The following is a 12,367-nucleotide window of genomic DNA, read 5'->3' on the forward strand; positions in this document are numbered from 1 at the left end:
GTGTGTGAGTGTGTATGAACGAGTTAGTTTCTGTTCGATGGACTTTGCCATCACTGAGTGAATGTGTGTGAAAGAGTGAATGTGGCATGTAGTGTGAAAGCGCTTTGAGTGGTTGGAAGGTGCTATACAAGTACAGGTCCATTTACCATTTACCAATTGTGAGCTAGGCCCTCTCACTGGGCGTCATCAATGGGCTGAATTCCCACAGACATGGTTTTAGATTACACTTTTCAGTATGCAGACACCCAATGTAGCATAAACAGTTTCTTGTTTGCTGTCCATGTCCAGTTTGTAGTATCCAACCCTTAAATCAGCTCGCAAACCCTCAGCTTTATTGGTTTAACCCCCAGGTTGGGAATCGCTGTGTTATGGGTTAATAGTTTGACTACAGGTTATTCAGAAAGGGTTCTTCTTTTTGTGGTGTTGTTGGGGCCTACCTTGATATTTATCTAGCGTGGTAAAACCAAAATGCATGCACTCGGTTTCTTAAATGTAAGTAGTGCATTTGTAACTGAACCCTTTTTATACTATGGGGCCATTTTTTTGTTTTCTCCTTCTAAAGTAAGTAAGTGTGTTCTTGCTTTCCTCCAGGTTTCCAGGGGGCATTGCAAAACTGGCAAGGTATATCCATGACCGTGGACTAAAGCTGGGCATCTATGCAGACATGGGCACTCACACATGTATGGGATTTCCTGGCACCACACTGGACAAAATTGAGCTAGATGCCCAGACCTTTGCTAGCTGGGGGGTAGACTATCTGAAGTTTGACGGCTGTTACTCAAATCCTTTAGAACAAATGCTGGGTAAGCGCATCTACTAACCTACTGAATTGCATGGAATGAAATCATTAACATTCTTTAGTACAAGAAGCTATTTTTTCTTGTGTCACACAGGTTACCCTCTGATGTCCAAGGCTTTGAATGCTACAGACAGACCTATAGCCTACTCCTGTAGTTGGCCTGTCTATGTGGGAGGACTTCCACCTGCTGTGAGTGTCATCTCTACATCACTGTAAAGGTTGTTGGGTCATTGGCAGTTCCTGAAATGGGCCTTGGCAGTACTGAGTACCAGGACATCTGTTTTTGTCCACATGAGTACCCTTACTTCTTATTGAGTACTGCCACCTCTGGTTAGCATGGCCATAGCCAGCTCATGTCAGTGAGTTGATATTTTTACCACAGGGTATACAATAAAAATCCAGGAAATAATTGTCTAAAAATAACCCCTATCAAGTTCAGTTTTTGGAACTCTGTATTTCTAAAATCCTGCATACAGCAGTGCTGATTAGGTACTCCTAAACAACTTGGTCTCTTTGTAAACATGTAGATGGTTTAACGCAAAAGAAAACAGAACTAAAAAGGATACAAAATGACAAAGAATTAGGGTTAGGGTCATGTTGGGTTTTGGGTTAGGGTTGAATTAGTGTACTGGCACCTTTTCTGGTCCATTTCAGGCACTGGTCACTGGGATTTGGTTGTGCCGATATTCTGAAACAAGACTGAATTTTTGCTTGTTTTGTTGATCATTTTTCTTATCAGTCCACGATAACATACATGGTATCGCTGGGAAATTTTAATTCTGCTTTCTAATACACTAAACACACCTCAATTACTCAGACACAGGCAAAGCTTCCTCAGGGTGAAACTTCTGGTCAACCTTTTACAGTCACACTGACATAATTCTATGCTCTTGCAACAATGTTTCACCAAGACTGAATGGTATTTTTTTTTTTTTAAACGGCAGATTTTAGTTACTTTTTTGTGTGTAACTTTAGACCAACGGAGAGTCACAGTGACCATCAAAGAGATTTCAGCTGTCATGTTACTCCAGTCAGATTGAATCACTACAGTGGAGACTGTGGCTCTCTGTCACCATCTGGTGGCTGCATTGACATACTGTCATATAAATAATAATAAATAAACTAGACAACACTGAAATACTCTAAATGAGATGAATCTGGTGATACTTACTTGTTTCATCATTCTAGTGCCTTGTGCTCTTTATTTATCAGCCTATATAGCCATTCTCATATATAGATAAATGATATTGATAAATATCATTGTGTTTGTTAGCTTTTCAATGTTGAGATTTATGGCTATATGATATGAAATAGTGTTTTGAAGTAAATCTCCCAGTGAACATGTAAACAATAAACATGGCTATACATAACATAAAGACCACCAGAGTGTGTCTTCATAGATTTTCTCATGAATGTTTAGTGTATATTCTAAAATCTACAGTTACAGTGGGAGAAGACCTTCAGTTGCATTATTATCGATATTATCTTGATTATAATGGACCTTTTAGATCTTATAATAGGTGAGGATGAAAATCTTATTTTCCCTTTATTGTATTTTTATTTACTCTGGAATAGGTTTATTTACAATGGATTCACATTTCTAAGCTTCTTACCTATCAAAGTTTAATCACTTTGGGTGTGTTATATGAGGCATTTATTTCCCGGGGATATGGTGTGGGGTTAACAGTCTGTTTCCCTGCTCTTACCAGGTGAACTACTCTCTGCTGGGGGAAATTTGTCACCTATGGAGGAATTACTATGATATCCAGGACTCATGGGACAGTTTGCAAGGCATTGTTGAGTGGTTCTCCAACAACCAGGATGATCTGCAGCCAGCTTCAGGGCCTGGACGATGGAATGACCCTGACATGGTATGATGCATTTGTTTTATTATTATTGATCATATACCTTAAGACATTACACAACTAATCATTCAGGTAATCAGAAAAGGCATCATGTTTTCAGATTGTCCGTCCATCTGTCCCATTCTTGTTAGCTCAATATCTCAGGAACGCCTCTTCAAATTTGGCACAAATGTCCACTTGGACTCAAGGATGAGATGATTAGACAAGGTCAAAGGCCACTGTAACATAACAAAACACATTTTTGGCCCTAGCTTGATTGATGACCATATTTCACAACTGGTCAGACAATTAATTGGTAAAACTTTTTACTCAAAGTTCAAAGGTCACTGTGGGCTCAAAATGACCTTGATAAATATGTTTTTGGTCATAACACAAGAATAAATGCAGTCAACGCATCACACAGATGTTTAATGGACACTGAATTGGTGATGCTAAATTCTATTCACTGTTCTTTTAATCAGTTAAAAAATGCATATTTGCTGGAATCATACATAGGTACCATGAAAAACACACCTTTTTTCTATCATTCTTTCCTTATATGAGTCAGGACAGATATGGATTTAAATTGGAACTTGACTGGTTGGCGGAGGCATACAGAATCAGAATCAGAAATACTTTAATAATCCCAGGGGGAAATTATTTTCCAACACTCCAGATATACAAACGACATATTATACACACAATATATTTATATAATTAGTGTATATATATTTATATAGTACAACATTCAGCACAAAGAAATATAATATATAATATAGATATATATATTAAAGTAAATAAAACATATAAAAAGCATATTCTATAATAGTTTACTATAGAATAAATTAAAATGAAATTTCTGCTAAGGTGCCCTACACACAAAACCAGAAACACAAAAAAGAGACAGTTGTACAATGGAAAACTAGAAAATTTTGGCTTAGTCTGCTTGTTTGTCTGCCTACCAAAAACAAACACACAAACCAACCAGAATGTGCGCGAGAGATCGTACTGGCCAACTGATCATAAAACATCCTCAGCAATCGTCCGCCAAAAAAACACACCAGCCTCCTTAAACAACACACACAAAATTTTGTAGACAGCCCTCAGTGAAATCTAAAAACAAATCCACTAAAAAAAGGGACACTCTACTATTTGCATTAAACAAAAACAAGTAGAAACCCAACATATTTAAAAACACACATCCTCATTTTCCCCCTTAAGAACGGAAAAAACAAACAAAACACACACTGCTTCCAATATTGTAAAAATCGTACATTTTGCATCACGGAAGCAAGAGTCTCATATCTTAAAAAAATTAACTAACAAACACTCAAAACACGGTCAAGGATAGCACCAATCAAAATTATGAATCAACTACATATATAACCCACCTACAAAAAATGTTTCCACGGTGAAATGCTCAAAATACACCCGCCAGGTAACAATACACCTCCACCAGTGACAACACAACAACACAAATGGATGGAAAAAGGGGCACATGTTTCGAACAACACATAAACAAATTGCCCACCACAGTCCTATATAACAACTGTCATAAACACACAAAAATCTATGCACACACTAAAACAAAACACAAGAAATACTTCCTTGAATGTGCCAGGACTCGGTGCAAAGTTGAAGTCTGAGGTAAAGTGTTAAGGAAGGGGAGAGGACAGCCCTGGGGGCCCCAGTGTGCTGACCACACTGTCAGTAACACACAACAGAGGCGTAACTACTAGTGTCTTGCCCGTCGTAATCACAAATCCGCAGGGACACGATGAGCCCCATCTCACCCAGTAGATAGTATACAACCACGGGGCGGTAATTCTAGTTGTATTTGGTTTGTTTAGGTTCAAACTACCCAATCACCAGCAAACCTTGACTCATATACAGTCATAAGGCCCACAGGTAACAGGTGGACATGTCCACTATAATGTGGTCACATTTGAAAATGTAATGTTACCTCTGATATCTCTTCTCAGCTCATCATTGGAAACTTTGGTCTCAGTGTGGACCAAGCTCGCTCTCAGATGGCTCTGTGGGCAATAATGGCTGCCCCTCTCATCATGTCTAATGACCTTCGAAACCTGGGCAACATTGAGAGAGCAATCCTGCAAAACAAAGTGGCCATTGCCATCAACCAGGACCCCTTGGGTATCCAGGGAAGACGCCTCTTGCAGGTCATCATCAGTTACAGTTAGAACTCTGTAAATCACAGGGAGTTGAAGCTGAGCAGCTGGAGGACATCAGAAGGAAAACCAGAAAATATTTTTTTTTATAAAATATGATCTGGTTTCACCAAAATCACATAATAAAGTCATAAAGCTGTGCTTTTGTACAGTAATCAATGAGGCCAGGGTATATTTCTCTGTAATACATCGTCTCTCAGAAACATGTTCCAGCGGCACATTAAGAAAGATAGCATTTCATTGGATGCAGAGTTAGTATATGCCTCTGAGTGCAGAGTGGAGAATCTTTATTGTTTCACAGGAAATGCCATCAACACCCAGAAATACATTGTTAGGCCAGATACTGTATTTCGCTAGACATATGCGATAAAAAAATTAAATCAAGGAAGGTCTTTGAAGAGCAGACTTATATTTTATGTTGTGTTGTTGCACAGGAGAAGAGTCGGATTGAGGTTTACTGGAGGCCTCTATCTCATTCAGCCAGCGCCCTTGTGTTCCTGAGTCGTCGGACAGACATGCCCCACCTCTACCACACCTCCTTGGCTAAACTCAACTATGATGCTGGCAACTATGAGGTCTGAACACTATTACCCTGTGAATTAATCTTTGCAGACAGTACACTTAAAAATTGGGTGGATAAAGGCATTCAAATAATTGGGGACCTATACACAGAAGATATATTCTCTAGTTTTGAGCAATTGTTCTGTAAATACAAGCTGCCTCAACATAACCTGTTTGAGTACTTGCAAAACAAACACTGGGCCAAAGCAAGATAGGCTAAAAGATGTCCTGGCATGTCAGGGGGGAGCCTGCTGGAGAAAGAGCTACCTAATACCTAATGTTGGCTATTTATAACATCCTCAACAATAATTGTCCTGAATATGAAAAACCTCTTACCAAACACACATAAGAGTTATATCTAAATTGCTCATATGATAATTCAATTCAGTTTTATTTGTATAGTGCCAATTCATAACAAAAGTTATCTCAGGACATTTTTCAAATGGAGCAGGTCTAGACCGTACTCTTTATAAATGCTGACTGGCAGAAACTCTTGGAACAAGCTCAACCAAGGGCCGAAGACATCCAATCCCACATAGATGAATTCTACAAAGCTTCTGAAAGGTGATGCACTTGTATTGTGTATGACTGACCAGATCGGATGGCCCCTTTGGTGAAATGGCGATCTTGATGTTTTACCTGCTTGTGGTGATGGCATACTAGCAGAGTTGAGACATGGTTGTGTTTAGATAGAACTAAGGGGTTCTTCTCAGCATGTTCCAGTGGCGCATGCTTGAGCCTGCCTCCAATTCTCCTTAGGCCTTCTTCAACAACATGACTGAGTTTAGAGAGTGGGCTGCTTTTGGGCAGGATTTTCCCATCACTGAGGGCAGAGTATTCCACTGGGAAAGCTTATTTTTGAACTACAGTTATGATAACGTCCATAGCTTGAGAACACTCATCAGGAGTTCGGGGTTGTTTGCACCAGTGCCACCCTTTACATCCTTTGGTATAGTCGGTAGACTTGTCAGATCAAGCTATATGGATAAGGAACATTATACCTCTCAGTAGTGAGTCCCATGTAGAGAAGTGTTTGAATCGATCTGTGGTGAGTCTCTGCCTTTGAACTTGTGTAAACTTGTCAACTTGGGCCGACGTCAAATTCAGGTTTCTCTTGCAGACCCTTATATGGTCTGAAGGAAAGCTGGTCCGCTGAACCATGTTGTTCTTGCAAGGCGAGATGCAGGGACAGCCCTGGACGCATGATCAGCAGGATTGTGCTCTACAAGAACATAGAACCACTGCTCTGGCTTGGTCGACTGACGTCTTCACTGGACTCTGTTGTGCACATACACATAGAAGCGCTTTACCTCGTTATGTATGTATCCAAGGACTACTTGCTATCACAGTAAAACTTTACTGCACCCATCTTCAGGTCAATCTCATCAAGGAGGAACTCTGCCATTTCTACTGCTAGGACCAAAGCACAAAGTTCGAGCCTAGGGATGGTAGGATTAGACTGAGGAGCTAGCTTGGCTTTTCCTAGGATGAAGCCGACCTACGCACATTCCATTTTTGCCAATGGCCCTGGGGCAGTGGGGCATCCCAATTGGATGTGTCACTGGTGAGTTCCGGCAGTAGAACACTTCCTTGTGCAGTGACTGGAGAGGCCAGACCAAGGGGGACCCACCAAAATTTAATGTGTCACAACCCAAGACTCCGCTGTATAGATGTTGTCTCTCCACTAAGGTCCATATCCTTTATGCCTTGAGCATGATCCTCTGGTGGGAAAGCGTTAATTACTGCTGGGCTGTCTCTTGTGAAGGTGGAGGTTTGACTCAGCGAGAGATGCTTGGGTCCTCTGGAGGAGACTGATTGCCTCTGTGTCAGTGGGCAGGGACATGAGCCTGTTGTCCAAGTAGAAGTGTCTCTCTACAAACTCTTGTGTATTTGTACCATGTTCATGTTTGCCCTCTTTTGTAGCAAGTCTAAGCTCATAGATGGCAATTCAAGGTAAAGGCTATTGCCGAAAACATGGACTTTCATCCTGTTCTCAACAATGTCCTTTGTTGGATGATTATTCCTGGACCACAAGAACCTCATGAAGTTGCGGTGGTGGTCTCAGACAATAAAGCAGTGGAACATTTTTTGAATGTCTGCCATGATTGCCACTTGCTCTCTCCAGAAACGGATAAGGACTCCCAACAGGCTATCGTTGAGGTCAGGGCCCGTCAACAGCACATTGTTAAGGGTGACTCTGTCTTCCTGTGCACTGGAATTGACCACCCTAGTTTGATTTGGTTTTTGAGGGTGGTAGACACCAAATGTTGGCAGGTACAAGCACTCCTCATCTTCCATCAGAAGGGGGGCTGGCTCTGCATCATCATCCTCAAAAACCTTTTCCATGAAGGCTATGAACTTTTGCTTCATTGCATGTTTCCTGTCGACGGTTCAACACAGTGAAGCAAGGCGAGTGAGTGCTTGCTTGCGGTTGTTTGGGAGTCATCTTTGTGGCACCCTGAAGGGAAGTGGAGCAACCTAGTTGTTTTTCTCATCCCTGTACACCTCTGCTTTCATAATCCTTAGAAAGGCTGTATCTTCAATGGATAGTGCAAGCTTGTTGTTGTTTTTGGTTGTTTGGAACAGACTGTGACCCAGGTTCTGCTCTGTAACTCTCTCCACATTAGATTTGTGTCCATGACACACTCTTTCTTTTAGGTTCATGATACTGTTGCAGGGTGTCTAGTAAGAAGGGCGTCCATTCAACATGTGGGTTTTGAAGGTGCTCACGTTAGGCTTGTAGGTGTTTCCAAGGCATACTTCCCCAACCACAACCCAGCCCAAATCCAATCTCTGGGCAAAGGGGGCATTGTGAAGTCCATTAACCTGTGGTCTCACCTTGTGTACTCTTATAATGTCTCTCCCTAGCAAAAAAAGTATTTGGGCATTAGGATCAAGGACCACCTTTCTGCCTGACATGTCGATGACTCCAGTACATGTTCTTAATGAGTAAGGAGAGAAGTGGCTCTTGACATCAAATAGTTCGAACAATTCTGGCTTTGCCATAGAGCGGTTGCTCTGGTCATCGAGTATGGCATATATATTGATGGCCTTGGGGAAATACTCAAACCAGGTATGTTTCAGAGCAGGACATTGCTGGCTGCCTTTCACCACAAATCTCGGTGCAGTTGGAGGTGATAATAGATATAGACATAAGATCTTCTCCCTCCTCGTTGTGCTCTGGTGCCGGAGTTGGAACTTGAGATGCCAGAGATGCTGGACCAGGATGCATAGCCGTTATATGTTGATCACTACCACACTTGATGCATTTCACAGAGACTTTACAGTCCTTAGCTAAATGGGAGATTGCTCTCAATCCACGACACTTCCTTAATAGGTGTGGTTTACGATGGATTGGACAATTCTTTCCTGGATTCTCAACTTGTTTTGGAGAGATATTTGTGACATGTTTAATGTCTGGGGAGATGTCTGTCTTGTGGACTCTGGGATTCTACCTGTCCGATAGACTGGTTTATCTTTTATATTATTGAAGAAAATAAATGGAGGAAAGAGGCAGTCATGATATATCCATTTTTCCTGTACGGCATGTGGAAGTTTCTCAACTATTGGACTGATACCACCAGTCTATGTCAGACTTGAGAGGTTCTGTCATTCTCTTTAGCTGGATACCATAATGCAGTTTCGACACACTGTGTTTAATCTGTTGCAGTGGTTGATGTTGCACCAGCTGGTTACTTGCCTTTTTACTGTACTTTCCTCTTACTGGCCAGCCAGCCAAACTCCCTCAATAAGCAACACGAGAGTCAGGATGTAGCATACAGCAGAGGAGTAAAACAAAAAAACAGTAGAAGCAGATATTGTTTTACTTATATCGTGACAGTAACTATATAGACTTGTTTGCTAAAGCACTTCATATACAGCCCAAATCACACAAACTGTGCTCAAAATATACTGAACATAAATTAAAGCCTGAAGCATGATGTAAATATGTCATATAAGTTGACCACCTAATACAAACATAAAATGTCCCATCAATGACAAATATTGTTCAATACTGAGAGATATCCTTGCAAACAATAAAGAAATACTTACAGGCAATGCTTACGCTGGGCCAAATCAAAGGACTACAACAGATGTTAGAACACCTTGTTAATCTGCTGGGATCTGCTGAACGTGTACTTCTACTTCCTGTTTCCTGTTTTTGGTTTCCTACTTGTAACACCAGTAGGTGGTGAAAAAGCAAACCAAACATGAGACAAACTGCCAGGAGGGCAGAACAAGTATCGTAATTTACTGTGTGTTGCACTGGCAGTTTCTGTGTTGAAAAACTGCCAGGGCACTGATTCTTAACATATCATTAGAATGATAAAGAACTTCACTGCATACAGTTGTATGCAACTGCTTGGGCACCCCTCGACAAATAACACATTTTGGGGATTTTTTCATTTCAAAGATATTTTCAGTTTTGTAACATAAATTGAACAAAAACTAAAAACATAATTGGGCCATTGTGGTTGTGTTACAGCCAGTGGCACAGGATACACCAGGTGCACAGGAAACAAACATTCATGTTATAGTTACATTTATTTTGTTCAATTTATGTCACAAATTAAACTTGCATCAATGTTTGCCAAAAATATTGTTTTGGTATACATATATATATATATATAATATATATATATAATATATATATTATATATATAATATTATTATCCTTAAATATGCTCTTCTCTTGCTTTAGGGCTATGATGGTGTTTACTGGCTTGACTGTGAGGGGGTTGAACGCCACCTCAGAGTTTACACTCTCCATCAATCCCTCAGGTGTTGTCATGTGGTACGTCTACCCAGAAAAAGAGTCCAAACAGGCTGTCCTGCCCCACTACCGGCACAACAAAGGCTCTCAATTCACATTCCACAAAGCTAATGCTGGGCATCATACTGTGTTATGAGGGATTTTATAGAACCATTTACAATGCTGACGGGCTCAATGAAAGCTATGTGAACTTGATCTTGACTTATCGTTGAACAGATGTTCTACACTGATGTGTTTTCTTGAAACCAATTCTTTAATGTTGTGTTATTTGTTTGCCATTTCCTTAAAAATTAATAAAAGTTTCACTAATTGTTTTACTCGATTCTGATGTTTGTCCAAGTTATCAAGTAATTTTGTTAATTTTTATTTATATATATATATATAATTGTAAATTATACCAGTGTAGCAAGCTATCTGTCCATGTTTCATTCTGTGGATTAATAGTAGGAAACTAATGTTTTCACTTTTATAAGTTTTTTTTAAATAATCTGAAGTGCCTCAAATGTAGAAAGAGGGGAACAAAGCAGTGGACCAGTTTGAAATAACTGAGCTGCAAATTCTTGATGGATCTTTATAATAGATAAAATACATAATCAGTGAATTGTCCGCATGGAGTAATCAACAGTAAAATAAGTGAGTAGAGAATTTCTTCGTCAACTAGTAGTTGTTAGTTCAAACCATTGATCCGCAACATTTATAATATTAATTTAATTATCTCAATATGTATGTTTTAACAGCCACCTGTTAAATGATAACAGCAAGTGCTGTAATGATTCTGAATTTGTCAGAACAACCAGCAAGGGTTAAAAAGTTGACTAAGACTCTTCTCTTCCATCAACGGTCTATTAGGGGACAGCCCTAAAAAGTGATTCTGACTCTGAAATGAAAACTTTCACACTCACTGCTGGAGTTTTTATGACTTCATGATGATTCACTCAGTTAGACCCTCATCACGTATATGAACATTCATTGCAACAGTTTTATATATAAGAAGATGTATAAAACCAGACATACCTTTCCTTCAAACATCTCAATCAATGTGAAATTGACTGCACATGCATGAGCCACTCGCTCCGGTTAGCCTCCTCCCATAATTAACTAAATGTGCTCTAGTTACATTGGCAGTATTTTAAGTAATGGGGATATAATTCCAGTTTCTTCCATTTACTCATTTTATTTAAGTAGACTTTGCATCATAACAAAAATCTAAGCCCCCAAATTAATTGGCTACCATTTTGATAATCAATTAATGGTAAATTGTTTTATTTTAATTTACCTTACATTAACAGTAAATGAGTTACTCAAATATTTTGCTCATGCTTACATTGTTGGAGTGAATACATTGAAATAGTTTAAAGCATTCTGTTTCCTCAAACTGTTTGAGTTGAACTAATTCATCAGGTTTTACAGTGTACATAATATACAGTTTTATTTGTGTATTTATTGATTGGATCTGAACATTAATACAAAAAAATAGGAAAAATACAATAATGGGAGTAAATGGTCTAAAAATCTAATATTTTCATGTCAATATCAATAGTTTTTTTTAATGTATTTTATAAGATTTTATTTTGTTTTTAGGATAGGTTTACTTATCCTGTATGGATTAATTTTTGAATGTTTACAATAAATATGTATATTCATGTAAGAAGGACATAGAGGTAAGCAATATTTCTAGGTATGACTTAGCTTAATTTTGTTAAAATGATTGATGATTGATTGATCCTGACAGAACCTGATAAATCATCAGCTTTTTGCTGAATGTATGGGTCCTGGCTGTCAGGCCAAGATGACTTTGTGTGTTTAAATTCCTTCTTTTTAACTCTCCTCTCAGGTCAAGAAATCAACAGTAGAATTCATCTTGCACCATAACTCAAAACCAGAGTTTTCAGGTCGTCGTAGGAGACCTGATGTCCTCCACCTTTTCTGACTACGAGATGAAGAAGCTTCTGGGGAGTGGTTCCTTTAGAGAAGTGGCCCAGTGCAGGAAGGTGTCCACCAATGAAACGGTGGCAGGAACTTCACCAGTCAAAAGAAGAAGAAGTCTGGACGGAGGAGAAGGGGGAACCTACCCGACACAGTAAAACAATGTTGGTGTGTCCCTCCGGTGAGACTGAAGACTGCAGAGCCAAGCTGAAACCTTCATTAGGGACCGAGCCAGCAACCGCTTGAGGTCCCTATTGTATTTGCTAGAATTCTT

General features: G+C 39.6%; 1 protein-coding gene across 1 annotated transcript; it reads left to right on the forward strand.

Moving 5' to 3' along the window:
* Positions 1–584: 584 nt before the first annotated feature.
* Positions 585–10,468, forward strand: LOC118327923 (alpha-N-acetylgalactosaminidase-like; the record flags this gene model as incomplete). The annotated part of the gene is given in 7 exon segments (XM_035661458.1): positions 585–803; positions 894–988; positions 2,509–2,670; positions 4,626–4,823; positions 5,267–5,407; positions 10,096–10,104; positions 10,106–10,468. Coding segments are annotated over 7 exon segments (1,022 nt in total), but the record flags the coding sequence as incomplete, so codon positions are not given.
* Between the last annotated feature and the right edge of the window lie 1,899 nt (positions 10,469–12,367).

This window comes from Morone saxatilis, unplaced genomic scaffold, assembly GCF_004916995.1.
Source record: "Morone saxatilis isolate NCDOM2014 unplaced genomic scaffold, NCSU_SB_2.0 Contig1, whole genome shotgun sequence".
Lineage (NCBI taxonomy): Eukaryota > Metazoa > Chordata > Actinopteri > Moronidae > Morone > Morone saxatilis.